The 22825-nt window shown below is 46.8% G+C and overlaps 1 protein-coding gene across 5 annotated transcripts in view; it reads right to left on the bottom strand.

The window, feature by feature from the left end:
• The window catches only part of LOC106563228 (retinoic acid receptor RXR-alpha-A), a 153569-nt gene that overhangs the window by 109405 nt on the left and 21339 nt on the right, over positions 1 to 22825 (bottom strand). For 3 of the 5 annotated variants that reach the window (XM_014128611.3, XM_082958191.1, XM_014128614.3), the window contains exon 2: positions 8621 to 8644. The exons of the other annotated variants lie outside the window; for them this stretch is intronic. In XM_014128611.3, coding sequence (XP_013984086.1) covers positions 8621 to 8644 — 24 coding nt within the window. The remainder of the gene's footprint in view (positions 1 to 8620; positions 8645 to 22825) is intronic. 5 annotated transcript variants of the gene reach the window in all.

Raw genomic sequence — 22825 nt, 5'->3', positions numbered from 1 at the left:
TATGCCATTTCAGATGTTCAGGGAGTGTCACATCGAAAAGATGTATTTCTTTTTCTTGATGACTAAAAAAACATTTGGGGGTTGTTTTTCCTGCTATCCACCCTTCTCGATTGGTTATAATAAAAAAGCTTCATTTCTCCTCCTCTTGAAGCAGAAGAAGTGAATGATGAAAGTGTAGCAGTAGAAGAGAGGCCTGTGCGTACAGGTCCTCCTGTTGAGAGCTCTAACGCAAGTGATCTGTCATCTAGTGATCTGTCATTAAAGGCATCTATCATACTGCTGCTCCTCCATGTCTTCTTGGCTCATACAGTGCACCCTTGATTACAGGAATGTTTCACCTTTTTCTTTGATTTCCAACTGGAGCGAGGGATGATAACAGGAGGAGAGAAAAGGAGAGGGATCTCGTTGGGTTTAATAACTGTGCGAGGATCCAATCTTTAGGGGACAAGCTCAAACATCCCCCACAAACAGTCAATCAGCATTATCATTATTGGCGGTCAGGGATAGGAACAGTGTAAACACACTGGGGGTTTTCTCATTAAACATTGAGTGCTATAATGAAAAGACAGCCTTTACAACACGGTGCTAATGAAAGCAAGCCTTTAGATACGACTACGCTAATGAAAAAGAGCCATGATGATAAAGCACTTAATGGGACAAAGGCATAATGACAATGTGCTAATGAAACAAAGGTATGGAGATTTGCATTCGTAATAAAGGGTAGGACGCAAATAAAACGTTTTGTTCTCGCAACAGTCTCATAGAAACGCCAAACACTAAGGAAACACTTGTAAACTGTGGGTTAGCAACTCATATCCATCTCTGTGTGTAATGTGCACTGGTTGCCTACTGGAGAATTACAGTAAAATCATTTAGGCTATTTATGAGACTTAAAGTGCCACTCCAGTCTCCTTTTCACCTCATTTAACATCTGATTTACTTAACAAAAGGCATATCTCAATAGGTGGTCCAGGTAAGTCTTTCGTTCTCGATTGCTCCTCTATTGTTCCTCAAGCAATGGAGGAGGCCGATGACATCACAGATTCCCATCAGACCAACTCACTGACTGCCCTACGCCTTTAAATTTGCAGTTGTGTCTAAAAAACACAATTTAGTATTTTTACTGTATTTATGGGATATCGCTTTTCAACAGTCAAAGTAAAAAAATCACTGGGGTGGGGGTGGTGGTCTGCAGTCCTCGTTTAGTCCTCTTAAAGAATGGCCACTGTCGTTGTTTGGCATTACCATGGCAATCAAGCCCAAGGTCAAAGTTCGTTAGGCCCTTCATGGATCAGGGACGTAATAAAAGCATCTTTCCCACACAGAGAGGAGCGCAGCTCTCCAAGCCCTCAAGGATAGGGCCTCGGTGGTGCACACAGGGAAGGACCTAGCAGCAAGGATATCAATCGCCAGGGCAACCATTGTATACGCCATTCCCCTTCAACCATCTTCAGACGGATGTTCGGCCTCCTCTCTGGAATTAGAGCCTCCTCCAGTCCTCTGCCACATCCCTCCATTCTTTCCCTTCCTGCACCAGAGAGACTTCTGCATCGGAGTGCGTGGGTGTTGAGTGTTTTACATATGTGCCCTTGAGATAGGCTATTGTGTTGTCTTATTCTCTAGTTCTTATTCATTAATGACATATGGTTGCGCATAAGTATACGTGTGGACTTCAAGAGTTTTACCCATGTGAAACACTAATGTAAAACTAATGTAAAACACTTTCAAAAAGGTCTTGAATGGAATCTCTTATGTTTGCTATGTTAGGAACTATAATTGAAAGACCCTATCCTTGCCCGACTTCAGTCCAGCACGGTGCACTGTGGCACGCTGTGCTGTTCTGTGATTAGAGCAGAGCGGAGGTTCATCACTGTTACACTCCATGAACCTCAGGTGTTTGCTTTTCACTTCGAGGAAAAATCCAAGGCAGCAGTCTCTCATTATGCAAAATTACTGCTCTGGCAGGTACTCTGCTGCACTGCATGACACTCTCTCCCTTGACTGGCCCTTCATCAAAGCATATCAGCTATCAAAGCAGAGCACACACTGTAAAGAGAAGAGCCCAAAGACACAGACAGACTGACAGACAGAGCCCGTCAGCTCTCATTCTCCTCTCTCTGGATATAAAATGCTCATCACTACCCTGGACGGGATTTCCCAAAAGCATCTTAAGGCGAAGTTCATCATTAGAAGATTCGTAGCAGCATCGTTAAATCTCCGAGCTGTTTGCCAAAACCATCGTTGTTAACGTTGCACTTGAAAACACTTGTAATCTAACGCCTGCCACAGACCACTCGTAGAACAGCTAAGTGCGTCGTTAGATGCTTTTTTGCCCTCTCACGTTACTTTATACAAAGAAGATCTCTCTGCTAAACATAGAATCCCAGTTTATCCGTCTCTTTTTGACCGCCAATAACTTCAGAACAAAGCTGACTACAAATACAAAGTTACCAATGTCTTTGCAATTGATACAAACAATCGTAGTGTAAAAATATGCTTCAAATGAAAACAGAGATGACTGCATTAAAATATAAATACAAGGCCTATTTCATGTTCAATAAATTGAGGCTACTGTCTGTAATTGTCACATTCGTCGTAGGAAGGAGACCAAAGCGCAGCGTGGGTATGGTTCCACATCTTTTATTTTAATGTGAAACTTTGCACAACAAACAATAAACTACAAACAAAACACAAACCGTGACGAAAGCGGTGCAACATGCACTAACTCAAAATAATCTCCCACAAACACACGTGGGAAAAACAACTACTTAAATATGATCCCCAATTAGAGACAACAATGACCAGCTGCCTCTAATTGGGGATCATACAAAAATCCCAACATAGAAAAAAGAAACTAGAACCAAAACATAGAACTAAATAAACCAGATAAACCCCCCCAGTCACGCCCTGACCTACTCTACCATAGAAAATAAGAGCTCTCTATGGTCAGGACGTGACAGTACCCCCCCCCCCCCCAAAGGTGCGGACTATGGCCGCAAAATCTGAAACCAAAAGGGAGGGTTGGGGGGGTGTCTAGTGTTGGTGGTGGTTCTGGTGCGGGACGAAGAACCCTCTCATCCTGCGGATCCGCCAGCATAGGAGGCGGCTCTGGTGCAGGACGAAGAACCCTCTCATCCTGCGAACCAGCCAGCATCGGTGGAGGCTTTAGACTGCCGACTGCCGCTGGAGGCTCTGGACTGCCGACCGTCGCTGGAGACTCCGGACTGCGGACCGTCGCTGGAGGGAGACTCCGGACTGCCGACCGTCGATGGAGACTCCGGACCGTCGCTGGAGACTCCGGACTGCGGACCGTCGCTGGAGACTCCGGACTGCAGACCGTCGCTGGAGACTCCGGACTGCGGAACGTCGCTGGAGGCTCCGGACTGGGGACCGTCGCTGGAGGCTCCGGACTGGGGACCGTCGCTGGAGGCTCCGGACTGGGGACCGTCTCAGGAGGCTCCGGACTGGGGACCATCTCAGGAGGCTCCGGACTGTGGGACTTCTCAGGAGACTCCGGACTGCGGACCGTCGCTGGAGGGAGACTCCGGACTGCCGACCGTCGATGGAGACTCCGGACCGTCGCTGGAGACTCCAGACTGCGGACCGTCGCTGGAGACTCCGGACTGCAGACCGTCGCTGGAGACTCCGGACTGCGGAACGTCGCTGGAGGCTCCGGACTGGGGACCGTCGCTGGAGGCTCCGGACTGGGGACCGTCTCAGGAGGCTCCGGACTGGGGACCATCTCAGGAGGCTCCGGACTGTGGGACTTCTCAGGAGGCTCCGGGCTGTGGGCCGTCTCAGGAGGCTCCGAACTGTGGGCCGTCTCAGGAGGTTCCGGACTGTGGACCGTCGTTGGAGGTTCCGGACTGTGGACCGTCGTTGGAGGTTCCGGACTGTGAACCGTCGTTGGAGGTTCCGGACTGTGAACCGTCGTTGGAGGTTCCGGGCTATGAACCGTCGTTGGAGGTTCCGGGCTGTGAACCGTCGTTGGAGGTTCCGGACTGTGAACAGTCGTTGTAAATACCGGAATGTGAACCGTCGTTGGAGGTTCCGGACTGTGAAACGTCGCCGGAAGCTCTGGACTGGGAACTGTCGCCGGAAGCTCTGGACTGGGAACTGTCGCCGGAAGCTCTTGAACGGGAAAGCGCACTGGAGGCCTGATGTGTGGGGCCGGCACAGGTGGCGCCAGACTGGTAACACGCACCTCAGGGCGAGTGCGGAGAGCAGGCACAGGACGCACCGGACTGGGTAGGCGCACTGGAGGCCTAGTGCGTGGAGCTGGGACAGGTGGCACCAGACTGTTGACACGCACTTCAGGGCGAGTGCGAGGAGCAGGCACAGGACGTACTGGACTGGGGAGGCGCTCTGGAGGCCTGATGCGTGGGACCGGTACAGGTGGCACCGGACTAGTGACACGCACTTCAGGGAGAGTGCGAGGAGGAGGCACAGGACGTACCTGACTGAGGACACGCACTCCGGGGAGAGTGCGAGGAGGAGGCACAGGACGTACTGGGCTGTGGAGGTGCACTGGAGACCTGGTGCGTAGAACCGATGCAGGATATACTGGAGTGTGGAGGCGCACTGGAGGTCTGGAGCGTAGAGCTGGCACAACCCGTCCTGGCTGAACGCTCACTTTAGCCCGGCAAGTGCGGGCGCTGGCACAGGATGAACTGGGCTGTGAATGCGCACTGGCGACACAGTGCGTAGAGCTGGCGCAGGATATCCTGGACCGAGGAGGCGTACTGGAGATCAGGAGCGCTGAGCCGGCACAACCCGTCCTGGCTGAATGCTCACTTTAGCCCGGCAAATGCGGGGCGCAGGCACAGTGCGCACTGGGCTATGAATGCGCACTGGAGATACAGTGCGCATCACCGCATAACACGGTGCCTGACTGGTCACACGCTCCCCACGGTAAGCACGCCTACTCTGCAGCGCTCTCAACGCCAACACCTCTCTCCGGAATCTTTCGTCGAGTTCCTCACTTGACTCCCTGACTGGCTCTGGTTCACCCGTCGGCGACCACTCCGTGTGCCCCCCCGCATCTTTTTTTGGAGCTCCCTCTCGGGCTTCCGTTGTTGCCGTGCTAATTCCTCGTAACGTCGCCGTTCCTCTTTTGCTGCCTCTATCTCCTCCCTTGGACGGAAATACTCCCCAATCTGCGTCCAGGGCCCCTTGCCGTCCAGGATCTCCTCCCATGTCCACTCCTGGCCACGCTGCTTGGTCCTCTGGTGGTGGGAGATTCTGTCACGTTCGTCGTAGGAAGGAGACCAAAGCGCAGCGTGGGTATGGTTCCACATCTTTTATTTTAATGTGAAACTTTGCAAAACAAACAATAAACTACAAACAAAACACAAACCGTGACGAAAGAGGTGCAACATGCACTAACTCAAAATAATCTCCCACAAACACAGGTGGGAAAAACAACTACTTAAATATGATCCCCAATTAGAGACAACGATGACCAGCTGCCTCTAAATGGGGCTCATACAAAAATCCCAACATAGAAAAAAGAAACTAGAACCAAAACAACATACAACTAAATAAACTAGATAAACCCCCCCCCCCCCCCCCCCAGTCACGCCCTGACCTACTCTACTATAGAAAATAAGAGCTCTCTATGGTCAGGACGTGACAGTAATTTGTCTCAACATATTTCATGATGTGTGCCTACAATGTGCCCAATGATGTGCCAAATCAGTGATTTTGTGCATTTTTATTCGATAAACATTAGAATAAGCCACCTCAATATTTGCAGCCGTAGGTGGTAATATTTCTCTAGGAGCTGATCCGTCATCAGTATTGTGAAATAATTATAATTATAAGTTAAGATTTGAATTGAGAAAGTTGCTGCCTTTCTTTCGATCCTATCAGTATCGACAAATGCTCAAACGATGCACTTAGCGACTTCTCTCTGCATGGTGTTTTGGGAAAAACGTTACATCTTCGGCTGTTGCAGGAAAGATGCATTGTTAAAACACTCATAAGCCTTAGTTCCATCGCAATCGGGAAACCGGGCCCTAGTCCTTTCTAAGGGAGAGTGTCTCTCTCGCCTTCAGAGGCTGATCATCAGCATGGAAAGCATCCAACCTTTTCCCCGACGACATATCTGCTCCATCAGCAAACTGTCTTTTCACTCTGCAGCTTTTCTTCCTTTGAAGAAAACCACACTAAACATGCTTTTCAGCTCCTCTTTATCTCAATAGAAACAAAGGCTGTGTAGATCTATTATGACAATGAAGTAGACGTGTGAAGGAGACGAGGAAGTGTGCATGAAGCTCATTAGAAAGGCAATTTTTTGGTGTTCTAGGCACAAACCCTGTGAGAAAACATCATCCTTGCAGTTGTCTTTTATGTGTCTCTCTGTCTCCCACCTCTCCCTCCTCACACAACAGGACCCCCCACAGGTGTGGAAACACTAGCCTGCTCTGAAATTCCACCCCAAGCTGGACCCCCCACTGAGACTACCGGGGTCCCTGACCAGCCAATCACAGCAGAGGACAGGTCACACGGAGTAGGTCCAGAGAGCTGGGTCCCAGTCGGCTAGCTCACCCCACGGGGTGCCTCCTGGGGTATAGAGTTTCAAGTGAATTACAAGGCCCAGTAGGACCATAACAGTTTCATACAGCATTCCATGTCAAACCAAGGAGTCATTATGGATGCACCCACAAAACTATACCAACTTAGTTAAGATCTACCTAACTAGGTCAATCCAAAGGGTTCCTAACTGGGCTTGTCCTGGAGTAGCTTGGGGATGATCTGGCACCACCAGTTGCACTGCCTTGGATGAATTAACCGGACTAGACTGACTTCTATGGTTAACAAGAGTCACCTGAGGGCTTTTTTTTTGCCTGAAAGCAGGGCCAGGGTGGCCAGGCCAGCCAGCCGGACTTATGAAGAAACAGATGCCTATGAAGACCTTGGCTGGAAGACATAATGCTGACCCAACCTAACCCAACACAAAACAACTGAACTATTCTTAGGTTTTTAAGTGTGGGTAGAAAGAACATAAACTTAAATACAGAAATTGTGAAACAAACACATTTTTAGACTCCGTCTCCGAAGAGTCAAAACACCAAACGCTGCAGAGGCCTGTGGAATTGGCCATAAAATGTTAACTGGACAGTTTTATTGAATGACTTATTAAGCAACTGTGCTTTGCAAGACCTTAACTCAGAGGCTTTTGAAAGGAACAACAGCACCTTTCTGTAACGGCTCTTTTAGGTGAATGCCGTTACTTTTTCTCTCTCAAATTGAGTTTGTACTTTCACACCGACGCAGGGTAATGAAAGTGGCAGTTGAAACCACAAGGCAACTGTAGTGAGGAGTTGACAATGATGACCTTTCCTGCATAGGTGATCTTCAATTATGAATGCAGCATGGCTATCTACACAAGAGAAAAATGTATCTTGAAAAATAATTTGGTAAAATGCCTAAACAACTTTGCCAGATACTGAAAAGCAGGCATTCTGTTTCCTGGTTTATTGTTCAGGAAATATCTAGGCATATCTATAATATCTAGGCAACCTTGAAATACAAACTTATACTATAGAATGCTCAATAGTAAAATATCAATTTCACGGTTACTATTAAAATACTACATGTGTTGTATATAAGAAAGTATACAGTAATACAATAACTATCATATTATTGTCAGAGAGAAAAAAGCAGACAACAACTCTCTGACCCTGGTCTCAGCAGAACTGTCACTCTACAACATAAACAAGTGAAGCGGCACAGCGGCTTGGTTTGTGTGCCCTTCAGTTGAACATCTGTAAACATTCATGAAACACTGATGCTGTTCCACTGCGATTGCTGACATTGAGGCCTGGTATGACTGAGGGAAATCTAAGTGTGTAGCTAATGTTGATTAACAGCTGGATGTTCTGTCTATAGACAGGCAGATTGTCACAGCACTACTGAGCAGTACATTACACAGTGCTGTATGAGCTAAGTCTACATGATGCTAATGTGATCGTTTCTGATGATAATTCAAGGCTATATGTCTCACTCATTGTGAAGCGATGAACCCAAAGGAGGAAGAGTGATCGAGGAGCAACAGAAGGGCAGCGGGGTGGAGGGGGAGGGGGAGGGAAGAGAGACTTTGGTAACGAGGTTAGAGAAGAGACGAGGAGAAGGGAAGGGGGTTGGGGGGGGTTCAAAGCCTGCTGGTGCGCGTCAGACCTTCCTCCGGGGAAATGGGGGAACAAGGGCATTCAGACGACGAGCTCTTTGGGCAAACGGCATAATCAAATTTGGATAGAAGAGTTGTGAAGGGAAAAAAGGCTCCTTTGACAGGAGCGGAGACAAGCAAGCATTTAAAATCCAGTATCCCTCTCTGGATCTTTACAGTAACTATTCACATGACTAATGTCTACCCATGCCAACAGCTCTTGGCAAAGCACACACTGGCCCATTCTACCCAATCAAACAACACCGCCTGCCAGTCCGCCACATAGAAATATAGTTTGATGTGCTCTGAATAAAAATATATGTTCTAAATTCAGCCAATATAGGAAAGATACTCCCCACAGAGTACATTGTTTCTGTTTATGTGGTTTCATACATTTTTAGCTAGTGAGTGGATATGTTAACATTTCAGGTAAGTAAGAGTATTGCTTACATCCCATAGGCAGGATTGTAGATTCTGAAAGAAAAGATGAGGCGCAGGTTAACAACAGAGAACTAAAAAAGTAATGAACAGAAGACTGGGCAGAAGTAGAGGTTATGAAGAGGTACTTTAAGTCATTAAGAACAGAGCAGTGTAGCTGAGCGACCTGTGGCTGCTTGTCTGTGTCCTTGAACAGTGGATCCCAAAAAAAACGTTAGCTGACATGGGCTTGTTGATTTGGACATTTCTGACAAGTTGTAAATAGCTCTCTAAGGTATGCATCTGACTAACATGACAAGAGGAACTGATGATGCAATACCCAATTTCTAAATTGCACCTTGTGCAGTCTACTATTACAACTTTCAAGAGTAAGTTTAAAACCGGGCCCCCCCCCCCCAGTTTGGGAACCACTGCCCTAGAGGAAGGACCCAGAGCACGCTTCCTGTTAGCCTCCTAAAGTGAATCCACATGCCTTCACTCACTAGCCAACCTCCCCTCTCCTTTCTGTGTTCTGTAAAGGAGCTAGAAGTTTTCCATTAACCCCCTCACACCACCTCGCCCTGCAAATACATTTACATAATAAAGCAATTAAACACACACACACACACGCATGCACGCACACACACAAAAAGATAAACACACACTCATGCACTCAAGCACGCATGTACGAACACATGAAGGCAGGCGCACGCAAACACACACACACACACACACACACACACACACACACACACACACACACACACACACACACACACACACACACACACACACACACACAAACAAACAAACAAACAAACAAACAAACACACACACACACACACACAATATATAGGGACACCCTGTTCTGCCCAGTGGTAGAAAAAGTACCCAAATGTCATAGTTGAGTAAAAGTATAGATACCTTTAGAGAAAATGATTGAAGTAATAGAATAGATACCTTCATAGAAAATGACTGAAGTAAAAGTATAGATACCTTCATAGAAAATGACTGAAGTAAAAGTATACATACATTCATAGAAAATGACTGAAGTAAAAGTATAGATACCTTCATAGAAAATTACTGAAGTAAAAGTATAGATACTTTCATAGAAAATGACTGAAGTAAAAGTAAAACCCAGTAAAATACTACTTGAGTAAAAGTCTAAAAGTATTTGGTTTTATATATACTTAAGTATCAAAAGTAAAAGTATAAATCATTTCTAATTCCTTCTATTAAGCAAATCAGACGGCACCATTGGCTTTTTTTTTAAAGGATAGCCAGGGGCACACCAACACTCAGACATAATTTACAAAGCCAGCGTTTGTGTTTAGTGAGTCCGCCAGATCAGAGGCAGTAGGGATGATAAGGTATGTTCTCTTGATAAGTGTGTGCATTTGACCATTTTCCTGTCTTGCAAAGCATTTCAAATGTAATTAGTACTTTTGGGTGTCATTTAAAATGTATTGAGTAAAAAGTACATTATTTTCTTTAGGAATATAGTCAAGTAAAAGTCAAAGTTTTCCAAAATATAAATAGTCAAGTAAAGTACAGATACCCCGAAAAACTATTTAAGTAGTACTTTAAAGTATTTTACTTCAGTACTTTATGCTACTGGTTCTGCCACCCAAGTCCTGCCCTCCCCCTTCTGAACAATGTGTTTTTCAGAAAAGAGGGGACTATGCATGACGTGAAGACTTATTGGCATTACCATCTCTTCATTCTGCTATTGTGCTATTGGAGCCTTCGGCGCCCGGCACATTTACACGTCTCATTTGTGCAGCAATGTACAACACATGCATAAATAGGCCTACACCCTATTCCCCTTCTACCACAAATGTATACTTTCCCTCATTTTAGCCTTGTGTTAAAATGGTTTGACGGTATAAATGGTGAAAGATGCTGCAATTCTGTGGGAAACTGTACAGTTGGGCTTGTTGTGTAAATCAAATTAATTTAAAGTGCTGTGGTTTTACATTCCAAAAACTGAAACAAAAACATCTGGCGCAGAGAATATCTACAGCTAGTTCTCTGTTTCTGGACACCAAAGGAAGCAACAAAGTAAAAAAATTAAAATAATAATATGATTTTTCTCTGTAGGACACTGATACTATCGATCCACTTTTGCTTGATTAATTCACTGCACAGTAATAACCCAGTACACCATTAAATGCAGTGCATGGATTGGGGTATTAAATATATTTTTTCCATTGGTTGGACCTTACCGCACGTATTGCAGCCTTTATGGGGTAGAACCCACACCAAAATGAGCTCCGTTCACATCCAACAACCCTCAAGGGCTTTGAGTTCCAACTTATAGTTTTGAAACCCCCATGCTTCAAGTCAATCAGTGGCCCGCAGAGCCAGACCAGAGCCAGACTGGGATGTCTTGGACAGGAAGACAGCAGTTACAGCCGAACCGTAAAGTGGACATTCGGTATGAGCTGCTTGGCAAAGCCAAGTCACAGACACAACAGAGCACTCTATTCATTCTATTCTCTTTCTTTCCAAACTCACGGCTTGAGGAACCCTTCAGATTTCTATGTTTCCAGTTTCATCTAAATGGCTCTATTGATATGTCTAAGGATGAGTGATTATGATGAGCGTTGTGGCCGTCCAGATACACTACGTTGCTGGACTGATGTAGGGGAACAGCCATATTGCGGTGGGTTTAATTCATATGTTCATAGTCAGACACCACAGTATAAATCAAATCAAAGTTTACTGTTACGTCTACCCCCGCTCCACCACTCCGGTGCTCGACGTTGCCAGTTTACTAACCACCGGTCCTGGCAGCCAATCATTGCGCACACCTGGAACTTATCAATACACTGACTACCCCCCCTCAATTTAGCCCTCAGCTGTCATCAGTCCAGAGGTGTTATTGGTTTTCTCTCATGTTTGTTCTTTTGTGTCTGTTCAGTATTAAACTCACCTTCTGCACCTGCTTTCTGACTCCCGGAGTATAGGTTACATGTACACAGATTTCAGATGTTATCGCAGGTGCAGCAAAATACTTGTGTTTCTAGCTCCAACAGTGCAGTAATACCTAACAATTAAAATACCCCACACATAATCCAGAAAAAATGATAGTTACAGTGAGGGAAAAAAGTATTTGATCCCCTGCTGATTTTGTACGTTTTCCCACTGACAAAGAAATGATCAGTCTGTAATTTTAATAGTAGGTTTATTTGAACAGTGAGAGACAGAATAACAACAAATAAATCCAGGAAAACGCATGTCAAAAATGTTATAAATTGATTTGCATTTTTAATGAGGGAAATAAGTATTTGACCCCTCTGCAAAACATGACTTAGTACTTGGTGGCAAAACCCTTGTTGGCAATCACAGAGGTCAGACGTTTCTTGTAGTTGGCCACCAGGTTTGCACACATCTCAGGAGGGATTTTGTCCCACTCCTCTTTGCAGATCTTCTCCAAGTCATTAAGGTTTCGAGGCTGACGTTTGGCAACTCGGACCTTCAGCTCCCTCCACAGATTTTCTATGGGATTAAGGTCTGGAGACTGGCTAGGCCACTCCAGGACCTTAATGTGCTTCTTCTTGAGCCACTCCTTTGTTGCCTTGGCCATGTATTCTGGGTCACTGTCATGCTGGAATACCCATCCACGACCCATTTTCAATGCCCTGGCTGAGGGAAGGAGGTTCTCACCCAAGATTTGACGGTCCATGGCCCCGGTCCATCGTCCCTTTGATGCAGTGAAGTTGTCCTGTCCCCTTAGCAGAAAAACACCCCCAAAGCATAATGTTTCCACCTCCATGTTTGACGGTGGGGATGGTGTTCTTGGGGTCATAGGCAGCATTCCTCCTCCTCCAAACACGGCGAGTTGAGTTGATGCCAAAGAGCTCCATTTTGGTTTCATCTGACCACAACACTTTCACCCAATTGTCCTCTGAATCATTCAGATGTTCATTGGCAAACTTCAGACGGCATGTATATGTGCTTTCTTGAGCAGGGGGACCTTGCGGGCGCTGCAGGATTTCAGTCCTTCACGGCGTAGTGTGTTACCAATTGTTTTCTTGGTGACTATGGTCCCAGCTGCCTTGAGATCATTGACAAGATCCTCCTGTGTAGTTCTGGGCTGATTCCTCACCGTTCTCATGATCATTGCAACTCCACGAGGTGAGATCTTGCATGGAGCCCCAGGCCGAGGGAGATTGACAGTTTTTTTGTGTTTCTTCCATTTGCAAATAATCGCACCAACTGTTGTCACCTTCTCACCAAGCTGCTTGGCGATGGTCTTGTAGCCCATTCCAGCCTTGTGTTGGTCTACAATCTCTCAAAGCACTTCATGATGACAGAATGCTACGGGACGATAGTCACTTAGGTTACTTACCTTTTCTTTCTTGGGTACAGGAACAATGGTGAACATCTTGAAGCAAGTGGGACAAAAGACTAGGATATGGAGAGATTGAATATGTCCGTAAAAACTACAGGTCTGCACATACTCTAAGGACGCGGCTTGGGATACTGTCTGGGCCGGCAGAACTTGATCGTTGGTTGGCCCGCGTCAGCAGCTTGATGTTTTTTTCCTCTGAGAGGGCGGAGAAGGTGTTTAGCTCATCCGGGAACGAGGCGTCGGTGTCCACGACGTGGCTTGCTTTCCATTTATAATCCATGATTGTCTGGAGTCCTGCCACATACAGTATGTCTCGTGTCTGAGCCAATGAATTGCGACTCTACTTTGTCCCTGTACTGTCATTTTGCCTCCTTGATTGCCTTATGGAGGTTGTAGCTGGTCTGTTTTTACACATCCATGTTCCCAGTCACCTTGCCATGGTTAAATGTGGTTGATTTGCACTTTCAGTTTTGAATGCTGCCATCCATCCACGGTGTTTGGTTTGGATAAGTTCTAATCATCACAGTGGGAACAACATCCTCTATGCGCTTCCTGATAAAGGGAGATTAGTAATGGTTCCTCTTCCTGATAAAGGGAGATTAGTAATGATTCCTCTTCCTGATAAAGGGAGAGTGGTAATGATTCCTCTTCCTGATAAAGGGAGAGTAGTAATGATTCCTCTTCCTGATAAAGGGAGATTAGTAATGATTCCTCTTCCTGATAAAGGGAGAGTGGTAATGATTCCTCTTCCTGATAAAGGGAGAGTAGTAATGATTCCTCTTTGTGATAAAGGGAGAGTAGTAATGATTCCTCTTCCTGATAAAGGGAGAGTAGTAATGGTTCCTCTTCCTGATAAAGGGAGAGTGGTAATGATTCCTCTTCCTGATAAAGGGAGAGTAGTAATGGTTCCTCTTCCTGATAAAGGGAGAGTAGTAATGATTCCTCTTCCTGATAAAGGGAGAGTAGTAATGATTCCTCTTCCTGATAAAGGGAGAGTAGTAATGATTCCTCTTCCTGATAAAGGGAGAGTGGTAATGATTCCTCTTCCTGATAAAGGGAGAGTAGTAATGATTCCTCTTCCTGATAAAGGGAGAGTAGTAATGATTCCTCTTCCTGATAAAGGGAGAGTAGTAATGATTCCTCTTCCTGATAAAGGGAGAGTAGTAATGATTCAGGCTCTGTGTTGTGCGTGTATCACAGGAGATTTGTTAACCTGTTAGGGCTAGGGGGCAGCATTTGCACGTCTGAATAAAAAAAATGTACCCGATTTAATCTGGTTACTAATCCTACCCAGTAACTAGAATATGCATATACTTATTATATATGGATAGAAAACACTCTAAAGTTTCTAAAACTGTTTGAATGGTGTCTGTGAGTATAACAGAACTCATTTGGCACGCAAAACCCTGAGACATTTTCTGACAGGAAGTGGATACCTGATGTGTTGTATTACCTTTAACCTGTTAGGGCTAGGGGGCAGCATTGACACGGCTGGATAAAAAACATACCCGATTTAATCTGGTTACCACTCCTACTCAGTAACTAGAATATGCATATACTTATTACATATGGATAGAAAACACCCTAAATTTTCTAAAACTGTTTGAATGGTGTCTGTGAGTATAACAGAACTCAAATGGCAGGTCAAAACCTGAGAGATTCCTTTACAGGAAGTGGCCTGTCTGACCATTTCTGGAACTTCTTTGCCATCTCTATCATTTACTAAGGATCTCTGCTCTAACGTGACACTTCCCACGTCTTCCATAGGCTCTCATAGCCCGGGAAAAAAGAGAATGTCGTCATTCCAGCCCCAGGCTGAAACACATTATCGCCTTTCTCAAGTGGCCCATCAAGAGACACTAGCTTATGCGCGTGACCCCGACCGCCCCCGCCTTTGGGATTTTTTCCTCTGTTTGCCGAAAAGGAGATTCCCTGTCGGAATATTATCGCTTTTCTACGAGAAAAATGACGTAAAAATTGATTTTAAACAGCGGTTGACATGCTTCGACGTACGGCAATGGAATACTTTGAATTTTATTGTCAGGAATTGCGCCAAGCGCGCGACACTTCTTTACTATTTCGGATAGTGTCTGGAACGCACGAACAAAACGCCGCTATTCGGATATAACGATGGATTATTTTGGACCAAACCAACATTTGTTATTGAAGTAGACGTCCTGGGTGTGCATTCTGACGAAGACAACAAAAGGTAATGACATTTTTATAATAGTAAATATGATTATGGTGAGTGCTAAACTTGCCGGGTGTCTAAATAGCGAGCCCGTGATGCCTGGGCTATGTACTTAGAATATTGCAAAATGTGCTTTCACCAAAAAGCTATTTTAAAATCGGACATATCGAGTGCATAGAGGAGGTCTGTATCTATAATTCTTAAAATAATTGTTATGCTTTTTGTGAACGTTTATCGTGAGTAATTTAGTAAAATGTTAGCGAATTCCCCGTAAGTTTGCGGGGGGTATGCTAGTTCTGAACGTCACATGCTAATGTAAAAAGCTGGTTTTTGATATAAATATGAACTTGATTGAACAAAACATGCATGTATTGTATAACATAATGTCTTAGGGTTGTCATCTGATGAAGATCATCAAAGGTGAGTGCTGCATTTAGCTGTCTTCTGGGTTTTGGTGACATTATATGCTGGCTTGAAAAATGGGTGTCTGATTATTTCTGGCTTGGTACTCTGCTGACATAATCTAATGTTTTGCTTTCGTTGTAAAGCCTTTTTGAAATCGGACAGTGTGGTTAGATTAACGAGAGTCTTATCTTTAAATGGCTGTAAAATAGTCATATGTTTGAGAAATTGAAGTAATAGGATTTTGAAGATTTTGAAAATCGCGCCACAGGCTGGCAGTGGCTGTTACGTAGGTGGGACGAATTCGTCCCGCCGGTCCCATAGAGGTTAAACCTATCCCATTGAAAAACACAGGGGCTGAGGAATATTTTGGCACTTCCTATTGCTTCCACTAGATGTCACCAGCCTTTACAAAGTGTTTTGAGTCTTCTGGAGGGAGATCTGACCGAACAAGAGCCATGGAACGATGATGTCCCATTAGACACCTGGCGCGCGAGTTCATGTTGGGTACCCTCGTTCCAATACGTTATAAAAGAGTATGCATTCGTCCACCTTGAATATTATTCATGTTCTGGTTAAAAAAGGCCCTAATGATTTATGCTATACAACGTTTGACATGTTTGAACGAACGTAAATATATTTTTTCCCCTCGTTCATGACGAGAAGTCCGGCTGGCTTAGATCATGTGCTAACAAGACGGAGATTTTTGGACATAAATGATGAGCTTTTTTGAACAAAACTACATTCGTTATGGACCTGTGATACCTGGAAGTGACATCTGATGAAGAGAATCAAAGGTAATGGATTATTTACATAGTATTTTCGATTTTAGATCTCCCCAACATGACGTCTAGTCTGTATCGCAATGCGTATTTTTCTGGGCGCAGTGCTCAGATTATTGCAAAGTGTGATTTCCCAGTAAGGTTATTTTTAAATCTGGCAAGTTGATTGCGTTCAAGAGATGTAAATCTATAATTCTTTAAATGACAATATAATATTTTACCAATGTTTTCTAATTTTAATTATTTAATTTGTGACGCTGACTTGACTGCCGGTTATTGGAGGGAAACGATTTCCTCAACATCAATGCCATAGTAAAACGCTGTTTTTGGATATAAATATGAACTTGATAGAACTAAAAATGCATGCATTGTCTAACATAATGTCCTAGGAGTGTCATCTGATGGAGATTGTAAAAGGTTAGTGCATCATTTTAGCTGGTTTTATGGTTTTGGTGACCCTGTCTTTGACTTGACAAAACATTACACACAACTCTTGTAAATGTACTGTCCTAACATACTCTAAATTTATGCTTTCGCCGTAAAACCTTTTTGAAATCGTAAAACGTGGTTAGATTAAGGAGATGTTTATCTTTCAAAGGGTGTAAAATAGTTGTATGTTTGAAAAATTTGAATTTTGACATTTATTTGGATTCAAATTTGCCGCTCTTGAAATGCACCTGCTGTTGATGGAGTGCACCACGGGTGGCACGCTAGCGTCCCACCTAGCCCATAGAGGTTAATAGAATTTCGGTAGTGTTTCCCTCAGATTTCCTTTATTAAAGTCCCCAGCTACAATAAATGCTGCCTCAGGATATACGGTTTCCAGTTTGCACATAGTCCAGTGTAGTTCCTTGAGGTTCCGTCGTGGTGTCGGCTTGGGGGGGTGATTTACACGGCAGTGACGATGTCCGAAGAAAATTATCTTGGGAGGTAATGCGGTCGGCATTTAATGGTGAGGTATTCCAGATCGAAGAACAAAAGGACTTGAGATCCTGTATGTTACCACTATCACACCATGAGTTGTTAATCATGAGACAAACACCTCTGCCTTTCTTTTTCCCGGAGAGCTCTTTCTTCCTGTCCGCGTGATGGACAGAGACCTCCTCTGGCTGAATGGACGGGGACAATATATTCGGAGAGAACCATGATTCCGTAAAACAGAGTATAGACGGAGAGAGTTAATCAGAAAACTGAGATTGAGTCTGTGACTGAAACTGACGTATCCATACCTCTGTAAAGACCAGTCTGTTGACTTCAGGGGCTTGTTTCTTTGTGTCAACATTGGTCTGTCTAAAATCCTTACTATTATAGTCTTTGTTTGGTCGAGACTTTGACCCAGCAGCTTCCTATATCCCACTGAGAACGCTTCAAATGTTAATCGCTTAGCTGTCTGGGGGAAGGAAAGTTAGTGAGCTCATGGATGATTTCCAGTTCTAGGAGACTTTATAGTTTCCTACTCAGTTTTCATCTGTTCCACTACGTTTTCATCTGTTCCCTCCTCATCTACTGGTCAGTGGGTCATAAATGGCTAGATCATGCATAGCCTCAACTGACATGAAAGGGACATTATATTTCCTGATTTATCCTGATACTGTGAATATTGAGTGGAGAGGAGAAGAGGAGAGGATATTTCTGTTTGAACTATATCCTACCACCTAGTATGCAGTAGGATTGGGAGGTGTTACAGAGTCTCCCAGGTCTTTCCCCTTCCATCCCTCCCCCTGGACCCCTGCCTGATCTCGGAGCGCTCTTCAGGAATGGCTACATGCCACGCATTCCAAGGGGCTGACAGGACCTCTCCCTTGAGACTGTGCCAAAGAGCCCTGCTTCTCTCAGGGACACACCCAGCAGAGGGAATGTGTGTGGGTTTACTGAGGGCTAACATCTATCTCTCTTTAGGACAGTGCTATAAAGGTCGACTTGCAGACTCAATACTTTGACTCCCCTTTAATTCTTCTGCCCCTCAGACACACATATAACACACGTTTGCACTCAGAGACACACAAATACACTCAAAACAATAAACCAGGTCAAGGGTACATCAGAATGAGAAAGCATATTTCAAACATGAGGCACAAAGCGTGACTGCTGTTTACATGGAATGGAGGCTGGACAAAAAGGTGAGCAAACACACCCTAGTGTCAACGCTTGAGTCCACAAGCCACAGACTCCAACACACACACACACAATCAGCCCGCAAGCTATTTCTATTATTCTCTGCTGAGTTAGCAGCGGTGGTCATTTCTGGAAAATCCACGCCATTCCTGCTCCTGGTATTCCGGCCCTTTCCGGTGTCCCTTTTCCTCTCCCAGGACCCATCTCCACGCCCCACCCCCTCACCCACTTCTCTCTTTCACAACTTCCTGGTGCTGAGATTATGTAAACTGAGCCACATCACGGTCTGAGATTATGTAAACTGGGCCACATCACGGTCTTGAGTGTAAACACGCGGCATGACATGCGGTGACCAAGGGCTGTGCCAGAGTGCCCACAGAAAACAGCTTGTTATTCCCACAATAAAGCACACAATGTTGAGAAGACGACAAGAAAAAAAAATCTATTTAAGGCTTGGTTTAGAGGCGTTCACACCCAGAGGAGTGTGTTGCGGAACGGAATGGTCGTCGTTCACACAGAGAAAACAAGCTTTCAAGCAGTGTGTACCATGCTTGTAAAGCTAGAGGGAGAAAAATATGCACACAAGGTAGGGTTGGCGGTATCGATATGTTCATACCTTCATACCGTTCCTGTACCATACCGGGGTATACAGTATTACTGGCAGCGCACACAAGGTGCTGTAAGGGGTGCGTACTGGCGGCAGAGAAGTCTGACGCAGCAGAGCAAAAACTGTGTTTCCAACAGCGCAGTTTAATAATAAAAACCCACCGGAAAACAGAACAATCAATAAATGGGTACAAAACCCGATGCACACCAGACATAATGTGCACAAGCACTTACAATAAACAATACCGGACAAGGACATGGGGGGAACAGAGGGTTAAATACACAACATGTAATTGATGAAATTGAAACCAGGTGTGTGGGAAGACAAGACAAATCAAATGGAAAATGAAAGATGGATCGGCGATGGCTAGAAGACTGGTGACGTCAACCGCCGAACGTCGCCCGAACAAGGAGAGGGACCGACCTCGGAGGAAGCCGTGACAGTACCCCCCCTTGACGCGCGGCTCCAGCTGCGCGTCGACACTGGCCTCGGGGACGACCTGGAGGGCGAGGCGCAGGGCGATCGGGACAAAGACGGTGGAACTCCTGCAGCATTAAAGGGTCAAACACGTCCTCGACCGGAACCCAGCACCTTTCCTGCGGACCGTACCCCTCCCACTCCACGAGATAATGAAGGCCCCTCGCCCGACGCCTCGAATCCAGTATGGAGCTAACGGAGTACGCCAGGGCCCCCTCGAAGTCCAGAGGGGGCAGAGGAACCTCCCGCACCTCAGACTCCTGGAGCGGGCCAGCCACCACCGGCCTGAGGAGAGACACATGGAACGAGGGGTTAATACGGTAATCGAGGGGAAGCTGTAACCTACAACAAACCTCGTTCACTCTCCTCAGGACTTTAAATGGCCCCACAAACCGCGGACCCAGCTTCCAGCAGAGCAGGCGGAGGGGCAGGTTTCGGGTCGAGAGCCAAACCCGGTCCCCCGGTGCGAAGACCGGGGCCTCACTGCGGTGGCGGTCTGCGTTCTCTTTTTGGCCCAGCACAGCCCGCTGAAGGTGAACACGGACAGCTTCCCATGTCTCCTCCTCGCGTGCCTGAAAAAGTCATCCACCGCAGGAGCCTCAGTCTGACTCTGATGCCACGGTGCCAGAACCGGCTGGTAACCCAGTACACACTGGAAGGGAGAGAGGTTAGTGGAGGAGTGGCAAAGCGAGTTCTGTGCCATCTCGGCCCAGGGCACGAACTCCGCCCACTCCCCTGGCCGGTCCAGGCAATAGGACCGCAGAAACCTGCCCACATCCTGGTTTACTCTCTCCACCTGCCCATTACTCTCGGGGTGAAACCCTGAAGTAAGGCTGATCGAGACCCCCAGACGTTCCATGAACGCCTTCCAGACCCTAGACGTGAATTGGGGACCTCGATCAGACACTATATCCTCAGGCAACCCGTAGTGCTGGAAGACGTGCGTAAACAAGGCCTCCGCAGTCTGTAGGGCCGCAGGGAGACCAGAGGGAGGAGATGACAGGACTTTGAGAACCGATCCACAACGACCAGAGATCGGTTGGAAAATCCACCGACAGGTGCGACTAAGGCCGTTGTGGAACGGGTAAGGGGTGTAGCTTCCCTCTGGGCAGGTGCCTAGGAGCCTTACACTGGGCGCACACCGAGCAGAAGGAAACATAAACCCTCACGTCCTTAGCCAAGGTAGGCCACCAGTACCTCCCGCTCAAACAGGATGACCAGAGGAGGGTGATGTGTGGGCCCAATAGATCAACCAGTCACGAATAGCAGACGGGACGTACAGACGCCCAGCGGGACACTGGACGGGAGCGGGCTCTGCACATAACGCCTGCTCAATGTCCGCGTCCAGCTCCCACACTACCGGCGCCACCAGGCAGGAGGCAGGGAGTGGGATCCAAGGGCCGCTCCTCTGTGTCATACAGCCGGGACAATGCGTCTGCCTTCACGTTCTGGGAGCCTGGTCTGTAGGAAAGGGTAAACACAAAATGGGTGAAAAACATGGCCCACCTTGCCTGGCGAGGGTTCAATCTCCTCGCTGCCCAGATGTACTCTAGATTGTGGTGGTCAGTCCAGATGAGGAAAGGGTGTTTAGCCCCCTCAAGCCAATGTCTCCACGCCTTCAAAGCCTTGACGACAGCCAACAGCTCCCGGTCCCGCACATCATAGTTTCGCTCCACCGGGCTGAGCTTCTTCGAGAAGAAGGCACAGGGGCGGAGCTTCGGTGGCGTACCCGAGCGCTGAGAAAGCACAGCTCCTATCCCAGCCTCGGACGCGTCCACCTCCACTATGAACGCCAAAGAGAGATCCGGATGGGCCAGCATGGGAGCCGAGGTAAACAGAGCCCTCAGGTGACCAAAAGCCCTGTCCGCCTCAGCCGACCACTGCAAACGCACTGGGCCCTCCTTCGGCAGTGAGGTAATGGGAGCCGCTACCTGACCAAAACCCCAGATAAACCTCCGGTAGTAGTTGGCAAACCCTAAGAACCGCTGCAACTCCTTTACCGTGGTGGGAGTCGGCCAATTACGCACGGCTGAAATGCGGTCACTCTCCATCTCCACCCCTGAGGTGGAAATGCGATACCCTAGGAAGGAGACGGACTGCTGGAAGAACAGGCACTTCTCAGCCTTGACGTACAGGTCATGCTCCAACAGGCGACCAAGCACCCTGCGCACCAGGGACACATACTCGGCGCGTGTAGCGGAGTATATCAGAATGTCATCAATATACACCACTACACCCTGCCCGTGCAGGTCCCTGAAGACTGATGGCACATTCATCAACCCGTACGGCATGACAAGGTACTCATAGTGCCCTGAGGTGGTACTGAAAGCCGTCTTCCACTCGTCTCCCTCCCGGATACGCACCAGGTTGTAAGCGCTCCTGAGATCTAGTTTGGTGAAGAAGCGCGCCCCGTGCATTGACTCAATCGCTGTGGTTATGAGCGGTAGCGGGTAACTATACCTCACCGTGATCTGGTTCAGACCTTGATAGTCAATACACGGGCGCAGACCTCCCTCCTTCTTCTTCACAAAAATGAAACTCGAGGAGGCGGGTGAAGTGGATGATCGAATGTACCCTTGACACAGGGATTCGGAGACATATGTTTTCATAGCCTCCGTCTCCGCCTGTGAGAGGGGATACACGTGACTCCTGGGAAGTGCAGCATCTACCAGGAGATTTATCGCGCAATCGCCCCGTCGATGGGGTGGTAATTGAGTTGCCTTCTTTTTGGAGAAGTCGAGAGCCAAAACGGCATATTCAGGGGGAATACGCACGGTGGAGACCTGGTCTGGACTCTCCACCGTAGTAGCACCAACGGAAACCCCTAAACACCACCCCGAGCACTCTCGCAACCACCCCGTGACAGTCTTCTGTGGCCAAGAAACAGTGGGGTCATGACAAACTAACCAGGGTAGGCCTAGCACCACGGGGAACGCAGGAGAGTCAATAAGGAAGAGACTAATTATCTCCTTGTGACCCCCCTGCGTCACCATGTCCAGAGGAGCGGTGGCCTCCCTGATCAACCCTGACCCTAATGGTCGACCATCTAAGGCGTGAACGGGGAAAGGCACAGCCACGGGAACAATGGGCGAAAAATCTATCTATAAAATTCCGAGCCGCGCCTGAATCGACGAGCGTATTATGCTGGGAATGCGAGGAAAACTCATACAAAAAAAAAGTGACATACACAAACATATGTGCGACAGAGGGCTCTGGGTGAGAATGGTGCCGGCTCACCTGGAGTGACGCCAGAGTGCCCTGCCTGCTGCCTCGATACCCAAAGGAACCAACCCGGCAACGACCGGCA

Source organism: Salmo salar, chromosome 11, assembly GCF_965601325.2.
Source record: "Salmo salar chromosome 11, fSalSal1, whole genome shotgun sequence".
Taxonomy (NCBI): Eukaryota; Metazoa; Chordata; class Actinopteri; order Salmoniformes; family Salmonidae; genus Salmo; species Salmo salar.
This window is presented reverse-complemented; position numbering and strand designations above follow the sequence as displayed.